Source organism: Pelodiscus sinensis, chromosome 2 (genome assembly GCF_049634645.1).
Source record: "Pelodiscus sinensis isolate JC-2024 chromosome 2, ASM4963464v1, whole genome shotgun sequence".
In the NCBI taxonomy this organism is placed as follows: domain Eukaryota; kingdom Metazoa; phylum Chordata; order Testudines; family Trionychidae; genus Pelodiscus; species Pelodiscus sinensis.
Genome location: NC_134712.1, coordinates 159,648,510 through 159,673,394, shown reverse-complemented (window position 1 = coordinate 159,673,394; position 24,885 = coordinate 159,648,510). Strand labels below are relative to the sequence as shown.

Sequence of the window (24,885 nt, the reverse complement as noted above, 5' to 3'; positions counted from 1 at the left end):
AAGCTGAAGTGTAGCAAATATCAGGTGAAAAGTTTCCTATACACTTACACAAACGTATGTCACAAGTGGCTACCATCTGGGACTTGTTCTTTAGAAAAGAGTTCCTGAGGCCATTGTAGACATTTTAAAAAGCTGTTTTTGCAAATCACTGGAGTTTGTCTCATGAGTCCTTCATGGCTTTCAGCTTACAGTACTATACATACAGTAATAGCATGAAGAAAGTGGATATATTTGTATGCCTATACACGTCTATTAACATGAGAATGGTAACTATCAATCATAAAGCTGATATGGTGTGGGGGAAAAAGTTGGATGAATTCTCAAATAATTTACTTTACCAGTGAGTGGTGATGTTGCATAGGTTGCTACTAATATGTCAGCTGCTGCAGAGCAGGAAGTTCATTCATTGATATTTGAACTACGCCTTGGATTGTCTCCAATATGAATGAGATATACTTTAAAAAATTTCAAATCTGCCTTTCTAGCAGCATTAGAAATTTCCTATTTATGAAACTTTTTTTTGTTTCTCCCAGTACCGACAGAAAATTATAATAATAATAATAATAAAACAGCCTTTTTTGGGTTTAAACTTCAACTCTCTTATTGCAGTCTGCATTTGCCATTTATAGAAAGAGCATGTAACTTGCGTATGACATAATAATTTTAAATTATGTCTTTGAGTAGTTTGAAAATCCATTCCATATTCTATATATCTCAATATGACAGTATTTTTGCAGGTATGCATATTATACATGCATACATATAGTATATTAGGGAACTGACTTACATTCCCCAAAGTCAGAATATTAAAGTTATTGCCATAATATTATCTTTAACTTACCTTTGTGTTTTAGGTGTTTGTAACTCATATGGAACTCTTATCTCAGTGTACACGGTGTAAGAGGTTAATCTACACAAACCAAGCTGTTATCCAAGCTTCTTTCAGAGATCATTATTCCTTAAATTGTGAAAGCCATATATAGCTCAAAACTTTGTTTCAGATGGCCCAGTATTATCTGTATCTGTGCTAAAATAAAGCTTTAAAACGATCTCTGACAAAATACTTAACTTTGCAAGAACCTGGGATATCACAAAAGTCTAAGATAAACAAGAGGTACAATGCATAATAGAAAATAAATGAAATGTTTAGTTACATGTGCACAGTTGCTGATTTCCTGTATTAAAATGGCTCACTCCATTTTAATTTCGGCAGCCACAAGAACAATTGTAACACATGAGACATGGTAATAGAGGAAATCTAAATATAAGGGAATCCCTTCATTAACCCTATATTTGTGGCTAACCTTGTGATGTAAAATTATGTGCAGTCTTATGCTGGGGATGAGAGGGAGGGGAGGAAAAGTTGTTTTGCAAATACTGCATCATTCCATTCGTCCTGAACAGCAGAACTCTTTCGGGTCATGAATAGTCTAGGTTAATTTGAGTTGTCTCCCCCAGTGTTTCCCTCTTAATTTTTTATGTCCGTGTGTGGAATGACTTCTGTTATGTGCATCAACATGGACAATGTGTGGCAGGGGTGGGGCTGAAGGATTGGCGTGTAGGAGAGGGCTCTGGAGTGTGGCTGAGAGTTGGGGTTCGGGGTGAGGGCTCTGGCTGAGGGTGTGGACTCTGGGGTGGAGCTAAAGAGGAAGGGTTTGAGGTACAGGTTGCCCTGGGAAGAAAGAACTGCCCTCAGCCATTGTTCACCACATCAGTTTGGGGCCAAGGGAGAGGTGCCTTTCTACTACCAGGGCAATTCCTCTCTACTGCCAAAGCTGCCCCGGCACTAGGGAGTCACCTCTTACCTGGCCCCAAGGGAAGGGTGCCTGTCCCTCAGTCTGAGGGAGCTCCATGTGGAGATGCCTCTCCCCAACAACTCAAGGTTGGGGTTGGCAGAGAGAGGAGCTTCTGCCCTGGCAGTGGTAATTGTGTGGCTTAGAGAGAGGCATCCCTTCCCTGCTGCAGCCCTGAGCTCCTGCAAGGGACTTAATAGACAGCTGTAGGGGGAGGGAGGGGCGCACATTTGGGGTACGTCTATACTACAGGGTTTTGTTGACAGAAGTTTTGTCGACAGATACTGTCGACAAAGCTTCTGTCGACAAAGAGCGTCTAGACTACATTCAGTTCTGTCGACAAAGCAAGCTGTTTTGTCGGCAAAACCCTGTAGTCTAGACACAACCCTACATGCAATAACACCTTCTGTTGACAGAACTCTGTCGACAGAAGGCGTTATGCCTCATAAAATGAGGTTTACCAGCGTCAACAAAACTGCTGAGTTCTGTCGACGTTATGTCGACAGAACTCAGCGGTAGTGTAGACGCAGGTATAGTTTTGTCGACAAAAGTCCACTTTTGTCGTCAAAACTCTGTAGTCTAGACACACCCTTAGAGGAAACTTAGGCTAATTCACACACTTGAATGTCTCTCATTTGTGATCCATTTTCTTCTTGCTTCGCTGATCAAGTCACCCTGAGTTGAACTGACTGTCTCTACACTGACAGAGTACAATGCTGTCTGAGGACAATATGAGAAGTGAAGTCAGTGATAGTCTTGCCTTTGACTTTGGGGGGGGGTTGGGAAATTGTAACTGATTTGTAACTTCACTGGGACAAGGACTATGTCTTTCTGTGTATTTCTCTGCAAATTTGTATTTGCTTAGCTCCACTGAATCCCGATGCTGACTAGGGACTTGGCAATAAAAATTATGAGACATTTCAAATCACTGATAATGTCATTGCAGTGAACAGAAGTCATTCTTGTGTTTCTTTCTGCTGCAGAGGAGAGCATTAAGGACAGCCTCTGAAAAACTCAGGAATCGCTCCTCTTTTTCTACCAATGTGGTATACACCACTCCAGGAACTCGAGTAAACAGATACATCGGCCGTTTGATAGAGGCCCGGCAAACAGAGTCTGAGATGGCTGATTTGAATTTCATTACCCTCAAGTATAAACAAGTTGAACGTGAGCATAAAGTAAGTGAGAATTTTAATAACCTCACTAATCGAAGATAATTGCTAGATGAAGTTACAACTTCGTAGATAAGGTCCATGTTTTGCTCAATATCTTTTAAGCAATAATATGGGGCCTAAATTTCCCCTCATCCCCTGCAGAAATCCAGAGATAGGGCTAAAATGGAGAAAATCCCAGTGAGGGATTTCCTCCTCTGTCATTCCATGGGGAGGATGGGAATTGTATTTTCTGCTTTGCATAATATGCTGCAAGGTCCATACATAGGGGCATATAGAGGGAGGAGCTCACACATCAATGCCAACAGACTTGCCTCCACAGGTCCTGTGGTTTGTTAGAGTAATCTAAGTTCTGTAAAACAGGCCACATTATCTTTTCTGGAGAATTTCTGCAAAGAAGGTGCCTGCTCTGCTCTGCCCACTACTCCCCCATATTGCACAGTCTCTGCTATGTCTCCAAATGTGGATCCATTCTTTGGAGTCTGGAGTTAGGGGACACAGCTAAGCACCATGCATCTACACAGGAGAGTCACATACACAAGTTTTCCTCTGCTCATGGAGCTGGTAAGGGACCCCCATGTTAGGATTATAGCCTCATGCTCTAGGCCAAACTGACATCATGTTTGTGCATATAAATCTGGAATAAAACCACTGATTTCATTGTAGTTAGACTGAGGTATGATCAGAATAGTCTTAATTCACATGTTAATTCTTTTTTTTTAAGTGAAGGAAGGCAGAAGGGGGTAATGGACTAATGTGGCAATAGCCCCTTTTTTTTTCTCTGAGACATAAGCCATACAGTTAAGGGTACATTGTCACCTCTGATCAGAGTCCCACACACAAAACAGATTTTTTTTTTACCTATTAATATTCATTTCAAGATGCCACAGGCTAATCATTTAATATTCATTGTTTAAAAAGTAAGCAGGCCCTTCTTGTATAAAAGAGTGAGGTTTACCAAAGAGAAAGGAATGGCTCGTTTTTGGGAAAAGGTATATGGAATCTTATGAAAATATATCTTGAAAATTTTTTAAAAGACATTTTGTTTAGCTGGCAGTTTTGTGTGGTGTACAGCAGAAAGCATCTTCATAGCTGCCCTAAAGCTAGAGCGAAAGATTCCACTGGAGAGAAGGGAATCCTCAGGTCATGTAAAGACCAACTCTGTGCCTCCCACTCCCTCACTTCCCTTTAGTAAGAGTAGGCACCACAAAGAGAGAAGATGGAGATCAACAGAAATAGCTTCAATATTCTATTAATTTGGGGAGAAGAAGAAAAGCAATAGTTTGTAAATTCCATTACCTGGGCCCTTTTTTGGGGAGGGAGGCTTAATTAAATGCGATGACCCCTGCCCTAAGAATTCCATAGTAGCAACCCCAGAGCCGTTTGTGAAGTGTGCTGAACCAGGGCTGTTAACTATGCACGTTCCAAAATACACTTATATCTTACAAAGTCAAAGAGTTTGAGTGTGCAGGTCCTTGGGCTCAGCCTGTGCATACTTTGCAATGGTGCACACACAGTGTTATTTAGCTGCATACCCTCTAATCTCAGCATCGCATGCTTACATGTGGGCTGTCTACACTGCACCCCTTTTCCGGAAAAGGGATGCAGATGAGACAAGTCGGAATTGCAAATGAAGCGGGGGATTTAAATATCCCCCGCTTCATTTGTATAAACATGGCTGCTACTTTTTTCCGGCTCGGGGCTTTTCCGGAAAAAAGTGCCAGTCTAGACGGGATCTTTAGGAAAATAAAGCCTTTTCCGAAAGGTCCCTTATTCCTGATTTTAAGAGGAATAAGGGACCTTTCAGAAAAGGCTTTATTTTCCGAAAGATCCCCGTCTAGACTGGCGCTTTTTTCCAGAAAAGCCCCGAGCCGGAAAAAAGCGGCAGCCATGTTTATACAAATGAAGCGGGGGATATTTAAATCCCCCGCTTAATTTGCAATTCCGACTTGTCTCAGCTGCATCCCTTTTCTGGAAAAGGGGTGCAGTGTAGACACAGCCATGGTGTAAATCCTGAATAACTCTATGGAGCGAAACAAGTTCAGGTCTGTGCTGTTGAAACTGAGCTTAGAAAATGGCACTTAGCAAGAAAACATATTCAAATTCTTCCTTACCTGTGCAGCTTACTGTTTTCTCAGACTCATGATTTGGTTACACCAATACCAAGGATTCACCCCTATCTCTCAATAGGAGGCATTACCATGCCTTATATCACTGTTCATCCCTCAGCTGTTTCAGCTGAAAAGCAATTTGAAAGCAGCCTAGATTTTTCCACACTACCAAGTTTTGTCAACAAAAGTTGATAAAAATCTCAAGAGGATATTTAATGCTTCCTCTGTCAACAGATCATGTCCACATTGGAAGCACCATCATTGATAGTGTGAGCAGTGCACGCTGCGTATGTGTTCCACAGTGCAGTGCTGTGGGAAGGCAGAGCTGATTTCTGCACATCTTGGAATCCCCCCTCAGTCCTCTCACAGCCTTTTCAGCAACCAGGAGCAGCAGCATGATAGCTCTGTGAGCTCTCCATGCTGAAGAATGTCAAAGCATCACAGCAGTCTCTCCCCTCTCTCCCTGCAGCAGCAGTCTGCCCGCTGTTGTGTTCCCAGTGCAGGGCAGAACAGGAGCATTCCAATTATTTGTTCTTTGTCAGATCCCCAAAGGGAGCAGCTTTCACTCAGCTGTCAGATGCCTCCCACCTTTGAAAGGGGAGGGCTGCATGCCTGCAGGGGAGCAGAGATCAAAGGTGAGCACAGCCATCAGGACAGGCATTGTGGGATACTGGCAGAAGCCATTCTGTTGGCAACACAAACAGCAGAGTTGACACTGGCTATTTGTCAACAATAAAGGGTGAGGGAAAAAAGTCTCTCCTACTTGTGCAAATTTTTTTATGCCAAAACAGGTGTTTTTCCTGACAAAAGTGTGAATTAAAATCCATTCATTCCTTAGTTTGTAAATATGTGGAAATCTTTTATTTTAAAGATTATTTAAATAACCTCACAGTTATTCCTAGTTTAGAGTCAGGAAGCATGGTAGAGACACCTCATTAACTGTCTCCATGCATCTTCTCTTATTTACAGTACCACCAGCTTCAGGATGAATACTTCACCAGTGCTGTAGTTCTTTCACTAATTCTAGCTGCCTTATTTGGCCTTGTCTACCTTCTAATAATCCCACAGTAAGTATCTCTTGTTATTTAAATTCAAAACACGGCATTTTCAAGGATCTTGCACACAGATCCAAACATTAGCTGCTGTGAAGCGAGAACTGAAATGCATACTATTAGCATCAATTTACTAGATCCTGTAACTAAGCAGGAGAAATGAGAACCTAAACAACAAAAGACATTTGAAGAGATATTCTGAAAGTATTTCATGTTACCAGCCTGCTACCTCTGATACGCAATCTTTTAATAGCAAACAAGTAAAGTATGCATGAAGAAAAATATAGAAGAAACTTTCTAAATGGGATATTGCTTAGCCTTTGGCTAATAATTCCTGCACACAAAATATTGATCTCTCCTCAGTTCTCAGCAAAGTTTTACCAGAACAGCAGCAAGGTCTCATATTACTAATACTTTTAACTTGATTTTCTATGAAGTCTTATAAGTATTTAAAAATAAGCTGCCTTTAAGAAATAAAAGAGCCAGGAATATTTTGTGATGTATCATTGTCCTTTGATTGTATGTTTGCTGGAGGACTAATTCATATATTTAAGTAGTTAAATGGTACTTGTGTGAATTGGTTCTAATTGGTAAAGCAGCAGATATGATATCAGTGTCAAGTTTCCAAGGAGTTATTATAGTCAGCAAGTGGGAGGAATTATTTTAAAGTTATTATTATTATTTTTTACAATAGCCATTTTAAGGTTAAGATTTTCAGAAACACTCAACATTAGGCTAACTCTGTTCCCATCAAAATCATTAGGGAAGGCTGAGTGCTTCTGAATATCCCACTGTCAGCGTAGCAGGCTCCTGCAACAGCAGGTGTTCCTAGTAGGCCAATTAAGAGGTCAGGGCTGTACCTGAGATTATAAAGGCTGGGCAGTGTTCCAGTGAAAAGCTGATTGTAAGAACAGAACTAGCAGAGGGGGGAAGGGGCTAGCTAGCTGCAGAGAGTGGGACTGCCAGAGTCCCCTGGGAAGAAAGGCAATGAAAGATGAGAAGGGTGAGCTGGAAACCTGTGCTTTTGACTGGCTTTTAAATTTGGACAATAAACTCTTGCCTAAGAGAGATTGTGGTTGTGGAAGTGAACTCCTGCTACCATAAGGAGAAACTCTGCCTTATGATACCCGCATTTAACTGTTAATTCAGTGATCTCATACTAAATTTTCCCAGTCAGGATGTTTTCTTGTAGTTTAATATGGTTCTGTGATATAAAATCTTGTAACATGTTTGTGGTTGAAATAGTAATGCTGTACTTTAAAGGATCATGTCAGTTTTCATCTGAGGATTTCAAAACCAATTACAAAAAAGCAGATAACTAGCCCTCTAACGGCCTCCTTTAAGTAGGGAAAGCATAGTTAGGAAACGTTTCATTTACCTCCAAAGTAAAGCCCAGCAGCAGCATATTGAAGTTTAGGACAGGCAGTGGTCTAATATAGCAGATGCAATTTGAACTTGAGAATTCATTTAAGGGGACAAAAAATGGTAATTGGATATTGGCTCTTATAGAAAGGGGCATAGTTATTTAGTGACTGTCTGCTCTTGCCTTCAGTTTAACATTGAATCTGACAGACCACCAGCTGATCAGCACTGCAGAACGCCATGCTATTGCACTGGTTAATTACTGATTTAAACCAAAAAGTTGCACTTCCTAAATCACTAGTACCACTCCCTGCAAGATCCACAGGAGGGTTTTTGGGTAGTGTTTCTGCTGAGTACTACTGAGTAGGGCAGTTCCTTTGAAGGTTGTGACAAAATCACAGCCCACCAATTCTGAACCTTGGAAGACACAAATTCTTGCTAGGAAAGGCCTGATTCCCTAACCCATAACACTTCTGACTTGGAATTGTATTTAAATTGCCAATCAGCCCATAATGATGAAAGAGATTCTGGTCAGTAGAGACAAATACAGGAAGGAAGGATGTAGGTTGTGTTATTGAAACAGGAGTGAAAAAATAGCAAAGCATCAAAACGCTTGATGAATCTAACAGGAGAAATATTCCCGGGGGGAGGGACATGCAATAACAAATACTTCAAGTTACTTCTCTGTGTTAAGAGACACATTCTGGTCAGTCTTTGCATTAGAACACAACAGAGAAGGAGCCTTTGCTCACTCTGTTGCCTATCAAAGGGTTGTGATATTTTCACAAGGTACAATCTGGAGTGTTGGAGAGCTGTGCCCCCTCAGTTCTCTGCACTCGTGCAGTCTCTCACATGTAAATTTGTCCCCATTTATACCGCAAGGCTACGTCTACATTGGCATGATCTTGCGCAAATACTCTTTAACGCAAGAACTCTTGTGTTAAAGCATTTGCTCAAGAGAGCATCTACACTGGCATGTGCCTTTGCGCAAGAGATGTACTTTTGCGCAAAAGTATCTGTGCCAGTGTAGATGCTCTCTTGCGCAAGAAAGCTCCGATGGCCATTTTAACCATCGGGCTTTCTTGTGCAAGAAATTCATGTTGCCTGTCTACACTGGCCAGTTGCGCAAGAGGGCTTATTCCTGAGCGGGAGCATCATAGTACTTGCGCAAGAAGCACTGGTTTCACACATTAGAACGTCGGTGTTCTTGCACAAGAACTCCCTGCCAGTGTAGACAGGCAGCATGTTTTTGCGCAAAAGTGGCCACTTTGGCTCAAGATCGTGCCAATGTGGACTCAGCCCAAAAGTGCTTCACTCAGCCAGCTTGAAACATACTGCAGAGTGACACCAGTCCCTGTCCCCCACACCTTCCAAATATGCATCTTGTGTCACACCCTTGTGCACAATAAAAGCTCATATAAAGTCTGGTGTTTCATGATTAGAAATTTAATCTGCACAAAACTTATCTCAAATGGAGTTTCCCAGACACTGCAATCTGACCACATACTGGCTTAGATAAAACAATGTAACATGTTTATTAACTACAAAAGATCGATTTTAAGTGATTACAAGTATTGAGGCACAAACATCAGAATTCAGCTACAAGAAAATAAAAGGTAAAACACAACACACAGGTAAAAGTGATTTGAAAACAACAATTCTCTGCCATAGCATATTCTAACATTTTACTGGCTGAATCTTGCAGCTGGTATCACTGCCTGATCTAGCAGTACTTCTCTTGCCTTTTGAGTTGTTGCTTTAAGTTGAGATGAAGTGGGAGAGGTAATCTGAGGAGTTTCTTGTAGCATTTCTCTTCTTTGAACATCCTCTCCAGCTGGGCTTCAGCCAACAACAAGTCTGTGGGACAGGAGCTTCCAGCAGTTTCTTTGCCAACCTGTATATTTCTCACTTACAGCCTTCTTCCTGCCAAAGAGTGTCCACTTAAACTGGCGATAGTCTATTTGAGTTTAACACCTCACTGAGGCATTAGTGTGCCTTTTGTCTCTAAGGAACTGGTTTGTGCCTGCTTTTCTAAACTTTGAACATATCTTATACAGTAGAATGTCATAAATGTATATACAGTGTTGCCACATACAATTTACCAGGATAGGAATGTAGCATGGGTTGGGTCTATGAAATCTCCTTGAAACTCTCACCTGATGGGCTGATAATACCCCTGAGTCCATGTACCTTCTCTCTGGGTCCCCTCACCACCCTGTCCAGCTGAGCCAGGAGCTCTGTTCCTTCACATCAAAGGCATAGAGTTGGGGTCACAGCCCACAGCAGAGTAACAGAGACTCTAAAAGCAGCTCCGTTCTAGGAAGTCTCAGTCACAGGGTCTTGAAATAGCACCCAGGTGCACAGCTGCAATGAGAACAGAACCCCAGATAAATCCATTTTGCTCTGCATAATTTTTTGTGATAGAGTGCAAGCTCATAAGTTGTTCACTCCCTTTATCAATGAGAGAGAGAGAAATGCACAACTGTTGACCTCCCCCAATCCCGCAGATAACAATTATTTACATTGGGATTAATAATTAACAAAAGTGATTTTATTAAATCTGAAAAGTATGATTTAATTGGTTGCAAGTGATAACAGAAAGATCCCAAAGTTACTAAGCTAAATAAAACAAAACATGCCAGCTATACTTAATACTCTTAAGATACCCTAACAGTTTTAATCAACTTTTCTCACAAGTTAGGCAGACCCCTAGCTTGGGCATGGTCCTTCCCCATGTTCAGTCTTAGATGTTTCTAGCAGTGATCTTGGTGGTTAGCGGGGGGTTAGCGGGGGGTATCTTGGTGTCTAGCAACTGTCCCTATTGTTTGGTTTCCTACCTGTAAATATATTTTGCCCAATATGGGAATCCTTTGTGTTCGGTTTTAAACCTTTCACACTCTCCTGGAAAAGTACTATATCCAAACATGTGTTCCAGTATCAGGTGACCTGCCATATATCTCGGCAGGACTAACCATAGTCCAGGCTTACAGGAAGATCAAGACTATTCACAGATCATTGTCTTGAGTAGCAGACCATTAAGTTCCTTGAGTACTGTTAATGGTCTTCATTAGCGCATCTAGATAGATAAACAGGTTTATACTTCATATTTCTAACTTCAAATACAGGAATGATACATGCAGGCAAATAAAATATACACATTCAGAGATTTACAAGCTTCAGTTAGGCATATTCATATTCAAAAGTATAAAGAATATGGAGGTGCAACATTCCAGAATGTTCAGTTTTCAAATGACACCTTACATGCCAGACTTTGTACCAAATTATTCATAGTATTGTGAATATAAGGACACAGTCACATAGCTCTGTCACTTTCAAAATCCTTGTGATCAATTGCACTAAAAGACTTCACAGACCAACTGGTGCTTGCCTCCCCAAAGCCATTGGGGCAAAGTTAGGCTATATGATCCTGTCTAATTTCTCTGTCCAACTAGGGAGGAGACTGTATGCTTTCCCCCTTACTAGGTGATGCAGCTCTCCCAGCTGAGGTGGTCTGAGTTTGTACCTTATACAAGCCAGTGCCTTAAAAGAATGGTTGCACCTGCTTTCTACCACTGTTATTAAATATTTATATTGCAGTGGCATCTACAGATCCAGGATATCACTATTTAGGGCAACTGAACTTTTGTTCCTTTTCTGTGGTTCAGCAAGGGCACCCGATCTTAGGCTGCTGGCTCATCAGCCATTATACATTTTGGATGTAGACATGTGTCTCTCTTTTCCTCCTGACCGGAATGTTTCCAGGCTGCACAGTTCCCAGCCTATACTGTGAATTCCCCAGCCAGTCAGAATGATTCTCCCAAGAGGCTATAACCATCATAACTATCCATACTTAAGATACCACGCAGCTGTTTTTAAACAAGCATATTTATTCTTAAGATAAAAGGATTACAGAGAAAACCTATTGCAAACAATAAAAGCCTACCAAAGATCACCCAAACTCCAGTTTGGGCTCTGGTAGGCAAACAATCCTTTGAACCCTACAAATTGGTTTAGACTTATAGGTTTTTCTCAGGATAAGAACACCCCATGAATAGGTCGAATCCTTCACAAGAATGGTTGGAGCTCCCTTGGACAGAAGGTTCTGTCAGTTTGCTGGATCAGAATCAGGTCCTGAATCAGTGTAAATTCAGGCTATTTATCTAAAAGTCCTTTTTTCCACCTGTGTTAGTCTCTAGCAAATCCAGTACATGGAAGCTTCTCTTGGCTATGGTACCTCTTGTAAACTGTTACAACCTGAGTAATTTTGCCTAGTCCCCTCTCTGTCCACTTCTTAGTTTATGGAGGATGGTGATTTTCCCAATCTCTGGCCCATGATAATAAATACAATTAAAATCCCCAAAAATATATTGTAGGAAATTGCCAAATCTGTTACTACAGCCCCATTATGCCAGGCTTTGTACAGTCACATAGTAAGCAGTAATTCTTGCCCAAAGGGCATACCTCCAGCTAGACTTGAGTCTCTCACAATTTAAAAAAAAAAGTCTTTGTAGTACGGGAAGGCTTCTCTAAATTTTTAATCAAGGATATTTATTGGGGTCATATAGTGACTTGGAGAAATTCTGCGGCAAAGCAGTCACTATCTACTTCCACTATTGCATTTCAAAACTGTATCAGAGCAAGAATGATTTGGCGGTAACAATAAAGAGCACAGACTTAGACATGATGGGCTACCGAAAGGTTAAGCCCCATATGTGCTCCCTTGATCCTGGGCCTTGCCAAGGATCAGCCTGGCCCGTGCATAAATTAGCATGTCTGAATGGATGCTGTAACTTATACCTGGCTGGCCACATACCCAAAGAACTATTCCAGCAACCAAAGATCCGCAAGGTATACGAAGGCCTGGCCATACCTCCTTTCTCCTAGTCTTATATCCTGCTTTGGGGACTGGAAAGAAATTTGACGCACGAGTTATTGTAGCAATTCCTGCAGTATCCAATTTTCCCCTGTGAATGGTGAATTCTCAGGGATGAGATCTGTTACTTTTCTGTTTGCATTGTATAGAACAGCTGTAATGGAGAAGCTAAGGTCTGATTTGGTAAGTAATCAAGTGGGAAAACCTCTAATCTTTATAACTCATCATTCTCTCCAGAGAATTAACAAGAGAGGAACTGATAACCATTATGTATGAGCCAGGCCCTGAATGCTAAGTAATTAGGAGAGACTCTTTATTTATAAGGGATGTAGTACAGGATATCCTGTATTAACCTGCAATTAAAAAGTAATATAAATCCCTGAGACATAATACAGTTGAGGCTCTTGGACTGTGCGGTCCCTTGTTAGGTTCCTAATAGATACTATATGTAGAGAAATTACCAGATTCTTGAGAACTTCACTAAAGGGTTTCAGGCAGCACAATACTAAGAAGTGTTTTTTTTTTTTTAAATGTGAGAATTCCCTCTGTGTCTGCCTGTTTTATGTTGTCTTCCCTATAAATTATGTAGTTGTGCAGCTGCTCAAGAGAAGTTCAAATGCTCCCCAGCTGATTAGCAGATCACCCACAGCTGGGTTTTTGTTTTTACTGGTGGTGCACATTTGCTCATGCCTTGATGTACATAAAATTTATTCCACACATGGATAGAAAAAAATCTGCATACGTATGGAAAAGATTAGAGGGAACATTGATTAGGAGGGAAAATCCCACTTGCATTGCTCTGATCTACCAAATGGCATTAGAAAAACATGAATACAGCTAGCTCAGATATACAGTTTGGTTTCATTGCATAACTGCTATGGGTTTTTTTCCTTGCAGGAGTACGGTCGTCCTTGTCCTCCTGGTGTTCTGCATATGCTTCCTAGTGGCTTGTATTATGTACCTACATGTCACACAAGTACAAGTAAGTGATTTGAGTCTTCTTGCTACCTTTTCCTTCAGAAATTGTATTTGGTGGTGCAAGTTGAACCTTTGCAATCAGACACTCTGTGGTCTGGCAACATCCATGGTTCTGCATGATATTAGTTAGCCAGATATCCACTTACCATGGGTGTTGCCAAGTTTCTCATGGTTCCATAAAGATTGTTTACAGCCACCAGTCCTGGCTCTCAGTGTTGTGTGATGTTTTTTAGCTCTAATTTACTTCTAAATGTCTTCTAAGAGCTTGGTAAGCAGTGAAAGTGTTGGTAATGTTACCAGACAATATTGACCTTCCATGGTTCAGCAAATTCGCTGGCTCGGCACCAGTCAGGTCCCAAGGGTGCCAGACTAGAGAGGTTCAACCTGTAGTTATTTGTAACGTGACACAAACGTGCTCTTCATAGCCTGATGCACACTGGGTATTTTTCAAATCTGTAGCAAAGCAACGCATTAGAAACTCCCAACAGAGCCAACAAATTTGGGCTGACTGAGTTTCAAAATGTCTCTTTCCTTCTGCTACACTTATTTTTGAGCAGAGTGGCACATGACTCTTTATAACACCATTATTTCATTAACTGTAGCATCTCACTTCTCTCGATCTTTGTCACCCACCAAACTGCTGAACCCTTCCACTTGTTCCTCCAAACAAGTGTTGTGACCTGACTTCTTCCCTGGCAATTGCTCAACACTCAAGAAGCCCCTTCCCTTCTGACTGGTTTCTAAAGGAATGACAATATTGCAGTTACAAGGTGTGATGGCAGCTGGAGTAGACCTACCTACTGTACAAACCTCTTGGAACCCTGAGTAGTCACTTCAGCATGCAAGTGCGTTGTGACTGCAATGACCTGGCTAGGCTAACTGAGGAGAGGCAGAAGCAAACCATGAGAAAGGGCTAATCTTAAATTTGTAAAACTTTAAGGGGAAAACCCCCAAATTGTACCAGAAGCATAAATTAATGTAAAACATTACCAAAAACTTACTACTTTGATGAACTAGAGATTACCAAACACACTGACCTTTGTGAGGCTGGAGGTGCTCTTCTTCTGTACTCTGTGTAATTAATACCAAACACATTATTATTAACAAATACAAATATAATTATGAAATACATTGTGTCACTTCAGAGAGGAATCAGTTTCTTTTTTCCTTTGCTTTACTCTGTTCTTTGCTTCTCTTCCACTTGAAATGATCTTTAGAGTGATGATCCTGTGGCTATACTTCTTTTCTCCAGGTCTGTCCCCAAGTTATTCTTCACCCAATGGGCCCACCTCACTTGTCCATTAGGTACTTCTGGACTTTATTTCATCAATAGATAGTCAAATAGCCATTCTCTCTATTCATAGACTGCAGGTGGTTTGTGGGTGAGCATCTCATTTATTGTTTTAGGATCTACTTTCATATAACAATAGGGGGCTGCACCCTCTGCTCGCTATGCTTGCCTACCCCCCTCTGTCCGGCCGCTTTCACTTCACTGAGAGAACCTGATGATGTGATGACGCCATTCTGTCATCCGGCAGGAACATTCTGTTTAGCAGGAAAAATATTTTTATAGAGAGAGATTATTTTCCCACCAATTATAGTTCCTTTCAATTGTTTCCCTTTTCTTTTTCTCTGGTATGTCTGCAGATCCTCTGCTTCTCTTCTTGGATAGTGTATGCTCACATGCCTCCGTCTCTTTCTTTTCTGCTTTTTTGCTTCTCGTGGCCAAAAACCTTTCCTATCTTCCTTCTTTCCTCCTTCTTACTTCCTAGTCCCCAGCTTTTGTTCTCCTATTTTATCATCTCACTTCGCACCCTAACTCTGGTTCATCCACTAGCTCAGCATCTAGCTTCTTTTCCTTCCCTCTTTCTTCTCTTATAGCTTTGTCCAACTGCCCCCTCCTGGCAAATTCTGAACCCCTCCCCCAGCTCGGGCTGCCCTCTCCCCAGCTCTCTCTATCTCTCTCCCCAGAACAGCATTCTGTATTTATGCCACAAAGCTGCTGCAGGTGCTAGTTTCAGGATCATGGTTACTGCATAAACATAGCCTTTGACTGTAATACTGGTAAACTCTGGGTCTAATGTTTCTCCTGTTATGCCCTATTGAACACCGTGCCAGTCTTCCAATTTTTCCAGACTCTTTGTTCATCCACCCATCAAAGCTCCTGTTGACCTCAATGAAATAGTGTCTTATAGAAACAAACTCTGGCCTTTTCAAACTTGTAGTGCTGATTAATTATTCGGTATGACATTTTCAACATGGCAATACAGCAGAGGCTATGTCTACACTGCAGAGCTTTTCTGAGATACCAGAGGAACCCAGGAAAAGCTCTGCCGCATCCAATGAACGTGTCTGCTTTTCCAAAAAAATTTTTGGAAAAGCAGATGCATTTTTTTGGCATCCCTTTAAACCTCATTTTATGAGGAAGAAGGAATGTTCCGAAAGAAGTTTTTTCCCGACATTTGGTCCCGTGTAGATGGACCAAATGTTGAAAAAGCCTCTTTCAGACGAAAAATGGAAAAAGATATGCAAATTGCAGTTTGCAATTTGCGTATTTTTTTCCAACTTTTCCCTGCAGTGTAGACATAGCCAGAAAGACATTCTGCACATTTCAGAAAGAGAAAATTGTTTCCTTAATAAGGTAAGGATTGCAGAGACTAATTTTTCCAGTGAAAAGAAGTCCTTACTGGATTAGTCTTCATTTGATATTCTCAAATAAAGATCAGGGGGAAATACCAACACAATTAATCAGCTCTGCTGATTAGTACGCAATTGTTTTAAATTAAGAAAAATTCCCTTCGGTTAGTGGAGAAGAATTGTTTTCTTGGAAACATAAATAGTTTAATTAGCAGAGTAGTTGGTAAAAAGCAAATCTTTATTTACAAACTTACACAATTACTTGGGACTAATTTTGTTAGTCTTTCTCAAAAAGCCTCAGTAGGTCCAACTCATGCAGTTTGTAGGAGACCGTTCCCTTTATTAAGGTCCCTCGAAGCTAATATAAACTTAAGGTATACCACTGCTCTTGTTAGAGTTAATGACAATCCCAACAAAAGTATACAGCAACTCACTGATTGAACCCTTTGTTGGAAAACAGAGAAATGGAAAATTCCATATGTAATATCAGCAGTTGCTAGAGAAGCAACTTTGTCAACATAGAGGACAATGTGTAAAGATGCTGTGTTCTGACCACGTTTACTGCTGTAGAAAAAATTTGCTCCACAGTAGAAGTATTCTTTTATTGGTTATATCACAGATGTTCCATCATATGTTAATGATATTAACAGATGATCTTATTGATTCCTGACATTTTATTGTACTCACTATCCCATTCTCTTTTAAACATGTATATAGCAATCTATTATTGATATTATAACAATGGTTTATCTTGTCATATCCATGTGGACTTTTACCCCTTTGTCCACACTGTAGCTAGAATGTATGTATTTCAGGATCACATAATACGAATCAAGTTTTGTTTTGCTCTTTTGGTGTTCTTAATGAGCTATTCCTGTGTTTTTGGCAATACAGATGAGTACAGTTCTGCTGCAATCACCTTTCATACATTCTGTTACCATCATGCCTAGACTTATGCTTAGAGGTGACACAGCCCTGTGAGTCCATGGTTCCATATGTGAAAAGAAGACCAGGGTTAGGGTTCCAAGAAATACTAGCTGTTCCTTCAGATGCCTCTTTGTGGTACTCTGCAGTGAGGTGAACATGGTATTTTCTCTGTTCCTCATGTAGTTAGGAGGATATCATATGTAATCCAATTTAATTGGGAAGACTCATTAGTCTCTGGTTGGCCTACCCAGCGCATCTTGAGCTTCAGAGTAATTCAATATCCGGGACAGGGCAGTACTTGTAACCTCTGGTTGAATTGTCAGCCATGGGGATCAAAGATGCCTAAGCCAGAAGATGCACAGCTGTTAGCCAAAGCTGTAGCCAAGGCTGTAGCAGGCAAATTTAACTTTACTTGGCCTCGCCACCACTAGAGGAGGACAAAGGGCCACACCAAACAGACTTACATATATTTACCAGCAGGCATACAAAAATTGGTTCTTCTCTGGCCTAAGCCAAATCTAGACCAGATGGGAGCTAAGCACTTTTCTTCTCTTAGAAACACACTGATGTTCCCCCACTGAAGCTCCTTTTGTCTTGATCCTGCTCCCATTCAAGTCACTAGGGAAAAAACCTGAATGGTGCAGGATCAAGTCCTACATATAACAAATTTGCCACTCATTTGCAAGCCAAGGGGACAACAAGGAAGCAAGCAGCTCACCAAAAAGATCAGTATAACTCAACCCAGCATGAGTGCAAATTCCAGGTAAACTGTAATCCTGCCTTTCCCACCTTCTACCCCAGAACTTCAATTGTATTGAGGGCAAGTGCTCAGACGCTTAAGCCTCTTCCTTTATTAACCATCACTGCTCAAAACTGCTTTTTTCCCTAGCCTGACAAATTAGATTACTTTTTAAATATGGGCTCTATTAATTAAAACTCAGCTGGTATTCACTGTTCCTGGAAATATTACTACAAAATTCTATGAGTTATGTATGGTCTGAAATCTTAGGTTGCTATCGACAGTTGACAGTTTTCAAACCATACAGTTATGGTGTTTGTTTTTTGTCTCATTGCATGTGCAGAATAAAATGCTAATTATAGTTATAAAATGCATTATAATTCATTGCATTTATTGTGCACAGAAATCATATGGAAAATAAAATAAATCAGTTTTAAAATAGTGAGAATTTACTTACAAATCTGTTTTCTTTTTGTTGCAGAAAATACATCTGACCTTAACATATTTGTGCTCATTTCTTATTTTATTATCATTTTGCAATCTACAGCACAGGCAGAATTCATATATCGATTCCCTACTTTATTTGACATCCTAACCTTGTAAACAATAATATGCCCATTTTTACATGATTCAGATTTAAAATATCCTTATTTTATTATCTTTTTTTTTCTCCTTCAGTGTTTTCCAGGGTGCCTGACAATACAAATTCGTACCATTTTGTGTATTTTTATTGTGATCTTAATTTACTCTGTGGCTCAAGGGTGTGTGGTGAGTATACATCTATAAGCCAAATATATAAAGTTTAAATTAAGTTTAAGAACAATCTGCAATAGACCACATATAGTTATTTTATCTCATCTCATTTTCTTTTCTCTCTCATTGGCAAAATATGTAAATCTATTAATTGTGTATTTTTTGTGAGTAGTGGAATCCACTAGTAAGCTGTTCACTTCATTCCAAAATAAACTTTCGTATGAAACCACACCAATATATAGACTGCACATACCATGTACTTTACAGAAGAATTATGTTTGAGATGTTCAATGTCAGACCAGGAACCAGCTAAAAATCTAATATATTGTGACTTTATCAGGGAAACCACACTTTGAAAAGGAATAACATTTAATTTTATACCTTATAGATCATGAGCGATCAGATCTTGAAACAATGACAGTATTATGTAATGAAAAGAGCTGTATAAATATAGTAGTCATAATATCCATCTCTCTCTTAGGCCTGTGAAATTCCTCTGGTATAGAGTTACTGGTGTTCAGCATATCTGAAAATAAGGTCACTTAAGTACAGGCAGTCCCCGACTTACGCGGATCCGACTTATGTCGGATCCGCACTTACGAACGGGGCGAGAGAGCCCCGTTCGTAAGCTGCTCCGGTGCCCCTGGTCTGCTGGAGACCGTCTCCAGCAGACCAGGGGCACCGCTTCTGAGGCTTTGCCAGAGCAAAGCCTCAGAGGCGCGGGGAACTGCCGCTGCTGCCGCTTCAGTCTGGGTTCCTGTGGTCTGCTGGGGACCATCCCCAGCAGACCACAGGCACCGGGACTGAAGCCGCAGCCGCGGCGGGGTCCCTCGCCTCTGAGGCTTTGCCAGAGCAAAGCCTCAGAGGTGCGGCACCCCGCTGCCGCTGCGGCTCTGCTCCCCGTGTCCCTGGTCTGCTGGGGGGGGGGGGCGCAGCTAGTGTTCTCTCCTCCCCCCCAGCAGACCAGGCTTTTGTTTTGGACTCTTGGGCAGAGCAGCTGGGGCGCTGCCGATTGGTCCTGCATCGCCCACTCTGGGCACTACTGGACCAACCCGGCAGCACCTCAGCTGCTCTGCCCCAGGTCCTGATTCAGCCGCCGCTGGTCAGTTTCAGCAGCGGCTGAATCAGGACGCCTGGGGCAGAGCAGATGGGGTGCTGCTGGGTTGGTCCAGTAGCACCGAGGAGCGGCGCTACTGGAGCAACCCAGCAGCACCCCAGCTGCTCTACCCCAGGCGTCCCCAAGTCAGCTTCTGCTGAAACTGACCAGCGCTGACTACAGGAAGCCCCAGGCAGAGTTGCTCTGCCCCGGGCTTCCTGGAATCAGCTGCTGATCAGTTTCAGCAGCAGCTGACTTGGGGACGCCTGGGGTTCTTAAGTTGATTCTGTATGTAAGTCAGAACTGGCGGTCAGTTTCAGCAGTGTCTGAATCTGGACGCCAGTTCCGACTTACATACTGATTCAGCTTAAGAACAAACCTACAGTCCCTATCTTGTACGTAACCCGGGGACTGCCTGTACTTAAATGTGGATCTAGGAACCCAGGTTTGAAAATGTAGACAGAAATACATAAAAAGAATGAGAAAAAAACACTGGGTCTGATTCTGATCTCACTGAAACCAAAGTGAGATTAACTTTTCATTAACATCCTTAGGATTTGAGTAAGGCTCATTATAAGCTGTATATTACAAGATGGCTGATGTTGTCAGTTAAATGTGATGTGTCACAACATGGCACTTGGGAACTAAAAGCCAAGTTAGAGAAGCAGAGTGGTGCATTACAGGCTAGAAGCTCTGCATTTCTAAATTCTGTCCCTGGCTCCTGCCCTTAATTGCTGTCAGACCTTGGTCAAGCCACATGACTTTTCTGTGGCTCAGTTTCCTAACCTCTAAAATTGACATAGTAATATCTACCTATCCACTTCCCAGACATGTTGTGAGATTTAATTACCTAATGTTTATAAAGCATTTAAAGATGTATAGTGCTAAGTATTACGGAGATCTTTTATGGCTCAAAAAAATTCAACTTCTCTCAGATGCATGCACATGCAAATACACACAACTCTGTCAAGATATTTAGGTGTGTGTAGGAAGATCAGGTGTTTCAATTACCTAAACCACTACTTTCACATCCTGCTATTTGGCTGCTCCCTAAAGTAGAGTAATAATTCCAAGTAAAACAGACCTTCTTGCTGAAATTACAGTGCTGTTCTAAGAAGTGCCACCAGGAATTTAATCCCATCCTGTTATAAGAATCTACTTGTATGCATCTGTAGGCATTTCTGAAGCAACTATTACATGCCACATTAAATCTTCAAAGAATATAATAAATGGCTTACTTCTCCATCTCCTGTGAAATAAATATTACTCCTGTTTTGCACATGAGGAAAGTGAAATACAGAGATTATGATGTCCAGGGCCTCAGAGTGAGTCAGCGGAAGATTGGGGCTAAATCTCAAGCATTTCTGCTCCTCCAAATCCCCTATTTCTTTCATTATCCTATGCTCCATCTCATATTTGTAGTTCTACAAAGGTAACAATAACTTGTGATCTTCAAATATTAAGGGGGCTTATTCAGTAGAATAAGTTCTTGCAAAAAAACAACTACAATTGTCCAGGATCAGACTGCAGATGTTGAGTTTCACCCTAGTTAGTTATAGAGTAAATGGTGTTTTCCTGGATGTGTTGAGTATCATTTATAAAGCTCTTGTATCTTTTTAAGTTTTCAAATGTTGTGGGCTTGTCCATTGTACAAGTGACATTTTTAAGTAAGCTGTTGAACAAAATTGAGTTACGTTTAATTTTTTGCTTCCTTCTTTCTGATTTTGTATCACAATATTCGCTATTCAGTACGTATCTCTTAGTTTGTTATTCTCATCATCTTAAATCATTGTAACTGCCTACAAATTGTACTGTGCAATCACCTTTCAGACTGTCACTGCTTATGACACACTGTAAAATGTAATTATCAATGGTTAATTTTTGTACAAGAGTTAATAATAGGTGTCAAAATAGGAGTTTACAGGTACAGCTTATACAGAGGGGTCTAGTAACATCAATATCCTCCTAAACCCCCACCTTACCAACATTCTCACCCATTTGATGTTATCTCTAGTCCTCCCCAGTTGTGTGCGCTAAATGCTAATGTGCGATTATAATCACAAAAAATGTTGGGACTACATCATGCACTTGGGATTCCTCATTTTCCAGGCTGTGGATTGGGATGTGTCACTTAACATCAGCTTTGGAAGAATTTCATCATACAGTACTTCCTCCCAGCTGGCAGATGAGTCTCTAAGGTGCTGGAACACTATTTGTTGTTTTTTAAGTGTTTCCAGTTACAGACTAACACAGCTACCCCTCTGAAACTTTTAAACTAATGGTGGTTAGAGAAAAGGGAGATAGGATCCCTATCCTTAGTTATCTGTGAATCTCTGAATTTCCTGCTTATCTCTAGTTATATACCTCTTCTCTTACATCAGAAGTTTAAATATTGTTTGACATATGGGACTTTTTTCTTTTTAAATCAGTACAGTTTATTTTGTGTATACTCAGCATGCTTTTTCCTCTGCTGTGTCTGAGGACTATTCTAACAAAGATCAGTATTTGTATGGGCATTAAAATACTTTTTAATCTTAGTAAATTGATATTTTCTTGGGTTCTTGTGTTGTTTGAACACTTAAAAAGGGAGAAGGTTTTTTTAAACTATGTTCAAACTCTAATTCTCTACCTTCACTGCCATCTAGTGGACTGGGAGCATGCCTGGAAATGTGCTTGAAAAGGAAGAAGAGTCTTGCAAAAAGGCAAGGTTAGGAGTTAGGAAACATGAGGTCTGTTTCTGTCTTGAGGGTCGAATTGAGGAAGGAGGGCTGTAACCAGGACTTAGAACTGCTGAACCTCTGATGGCGTGTTTCATTTTAAACCCTATTGTTTTTCCCAGGTTGGCTGCATGCCTTGGGTATGGAACACGAATTCCAGCAGTTCCATAGTTATCATTTCTCCTGGTGGAATGAATAAAACCATGAATGAACTTCCATGTGATACAGCCCATTATGCTTTCCTCTCCTGTGTGGTGGGGACTCTTACATTGGCAATATTTCTACGTGTCTCTTCCTTGCCAAAAATGATCCTCCTGCTTTTTGTTACTATTTTGTACATAGCTGTTCTGGAACTCAGTGGATACAGAAAAGCAGTAGGGTAAGTACACTGTAAAGTTAAGGAAAGTAGTAGCATTATGTATGGTCTAAAACGTTGTCAACTCTGCTTTACTACTCTTGTCCCAAGATATTGGAATACTGTATTAGGGTCACATACTGAGGGCTCTCAGCATCCCCATAAGAGGTGCTCAACACTCAGTACCTTGCAGGAGCTAGCTATCATGATAATACTCATGAAAGGGACGTCTGTTTTTGTGAACTAACAGCTATGGCCTGATTCCCCATTGCATTACCCCAGTTTTGCGCTGGTTGATTTCATTGGAGTAACACAGGTACAAAAATGGTGTTAACAGACTAGTGAATGAAGCCCTTCTGTGTAACTGAAATGCTGAAATACTAAGAGCACAGTGAGATGATGCCCCTTGAGTAAAACAAAGAACTTCTTGCTAAAGCACAAATCCTTAATTTTCCACCAGCGCCTCTCATCTTCTCTTCTCCCCAAGTCAGTGAAATAGCAGTCTTCAAAAATGCTTGGCTATTTTTTAAAAGACGCATGTCCCACTTTAATACAGTTTTTAAACAAAACTACTCATATGCATATGGTGCATATTAATAGATGATGCATATTATTTACATTTATTTTCATGATGGATAAGATCCTGAAGAAGTTGGGCACACTTTATTTTGGGCATGGTACAGGTATCATACTTATAGCAATACCGACCTGTGTGCTGACAGTATTTCTGTGTGAGGATCTGCATTTGAGAAGTGGCTAGTGGTTTTGGATGCCTCTATTTATGTGCACCTAAGTTTAAAGGATATTGATTTTCAGAGGATAAATACTCAGCACTTTAACAATCAGAACCTTTCAGTGGGTTTCAAATGTGGCACCTCAAAACATTAGTCACTTTTGAGAATTTAGACCAAGTTTTTTTGCTTTAAAAGATTTATATTAACTTGTGCTCTCCTTTTCTTGTTTAAGGGGTGGCTCCTTTTATATGCATGGCTATGAACCTATATTAGCCATCTTGCTGTTTTCTTGTGCTTTGGCACTTCATTCCAGGCAGGTGGATTTGAAATTACGTCTGGACTACCTCTGGGCTGTGCAGGCAAGGCATTTATTTTTCTCTTCACACACACAAAATGTTGTCTAATTGTTTTGTTTGCTGTCATTTAATAGTTCACACGTTGGCTAGGCAAAACAAAATTTCATATTTGTTGTTGCTCACCAGCAAAGGATTTCATTATGTTCTTTCCACATGCAACTTCACAATGTTTTCCTCCAAGAACTGAATCTTTTGTGCAATAATGTATTACAATAATACATCAATATTAGAGTAATTATATCTATATTGAGAATTTCATATTAAGGCATGTAATCCACAAAACAGTGTTGTAAAGTTGTCACAGAGAAGACAGATCAAAAGCTTCTGCCCACCATGTCTCGTGACACAATGAGGAGGGGCAGAGAGGCACTGAATTTCAGTAAGTGGTAATTTCAAAACTAATATAAGGAAATATTTTTTCACACAAGGTTTGATATCTTATTGCCACAGGATGTTGTTGAGGCCAAGAACTTGGCAGGATACAAAGAGGTCGGACATTTACATAGAAAACAGGAATATCCAGATTTACTATAAAAACAAAAATATTTCAAAGGGATATTAAACCTTGTGCTTAAGCCAATCTCTATCCAAGGTCAGAATGAGTCCTAATGTGGAAGCAGAATATCCTGCATCTGCTTGCTTTGAGGGTTCTTACACCTTCTGCTGAAGCATCTGGCAATGACTACTGTCAGAGAAGACACTGGACTGGTGGACATTTGGAATTGTCATTCTGCATCATGTTCCTTTACATCCTGGTGGCCAAATTCTGTGGTGGCCTATGCCCCATTGAATGCAGTGGCAATGAATTGCACCAGGGTATAAATTATCACAGTATTTGATCTTACGTGTATGGACAAAATTGTAACGAATGGGACAAGTGCTCCATATAACTGGAATAACTGGGTAGCAGTTGGTCATATAGAGGCTGGTGCATAGTAGTGGTTTATGGATGCATTGGCTTTAATACTTTGTACCACAGTAGTCAGAATTCCAGCTAGGAGATGGAATAGCCACTGGAGCCTTAGAGCCACTTTGCAGCTCTACAGCTTGCCTGAGAATCAGAGGTGAATTCCATCCTTTCAAACCCTGCTGAGTACTCTGCCTAAAGCTCAATTTTTCATGCCCTGCTTAAAGAAGAGAAGTGTGCATCCCTAAGGCATAGGATCCTTAAAGGGGCCTTACTTTTATAATTTTACAAATTCAAGTATATATAAGAAATGGGAATTTCAT

General features: G+C 40.7%; 1 protein-coding gene across 2 annotated transcripts in view; it reads left to right on the top strand.

Moving 5' to 3' along the window:
• Positions 1-24,885, top strand: part of ADCY1 (adenylate cyclase 1) — a 757,558-nt gene that overhangs the window by 694,896 nt on the left and 37,777 nt on the right. For both annotated transcript variants that reach the window (XM_075921702.1, XM_075921701.1), the window contains 6 exons: positions 2,777-2,971; positions 6,046-6,143; positions 13,261-13,345; positions 18,323-18,412; positions 22,333-22,589; positions 23,532-23,658. In XM_075921702.1, coding sequence (XP_075777817.1) covers positions 2,777-2,971; positions 6,046-6,143; positions 13,261-13,345; positions 18,323-18,412; positions 22,333-22,589; positions 23,532-23,658 — 852 coding nt within the window. The remainder of the gene's footprint in view (positions 1-2,776; positions 2,972-6,045; positions 6,144-13,260; positions 13,346-18,322; positions 18,413-22,332; positions 22,590-23,531; positions 23,659-24,885) is intronic.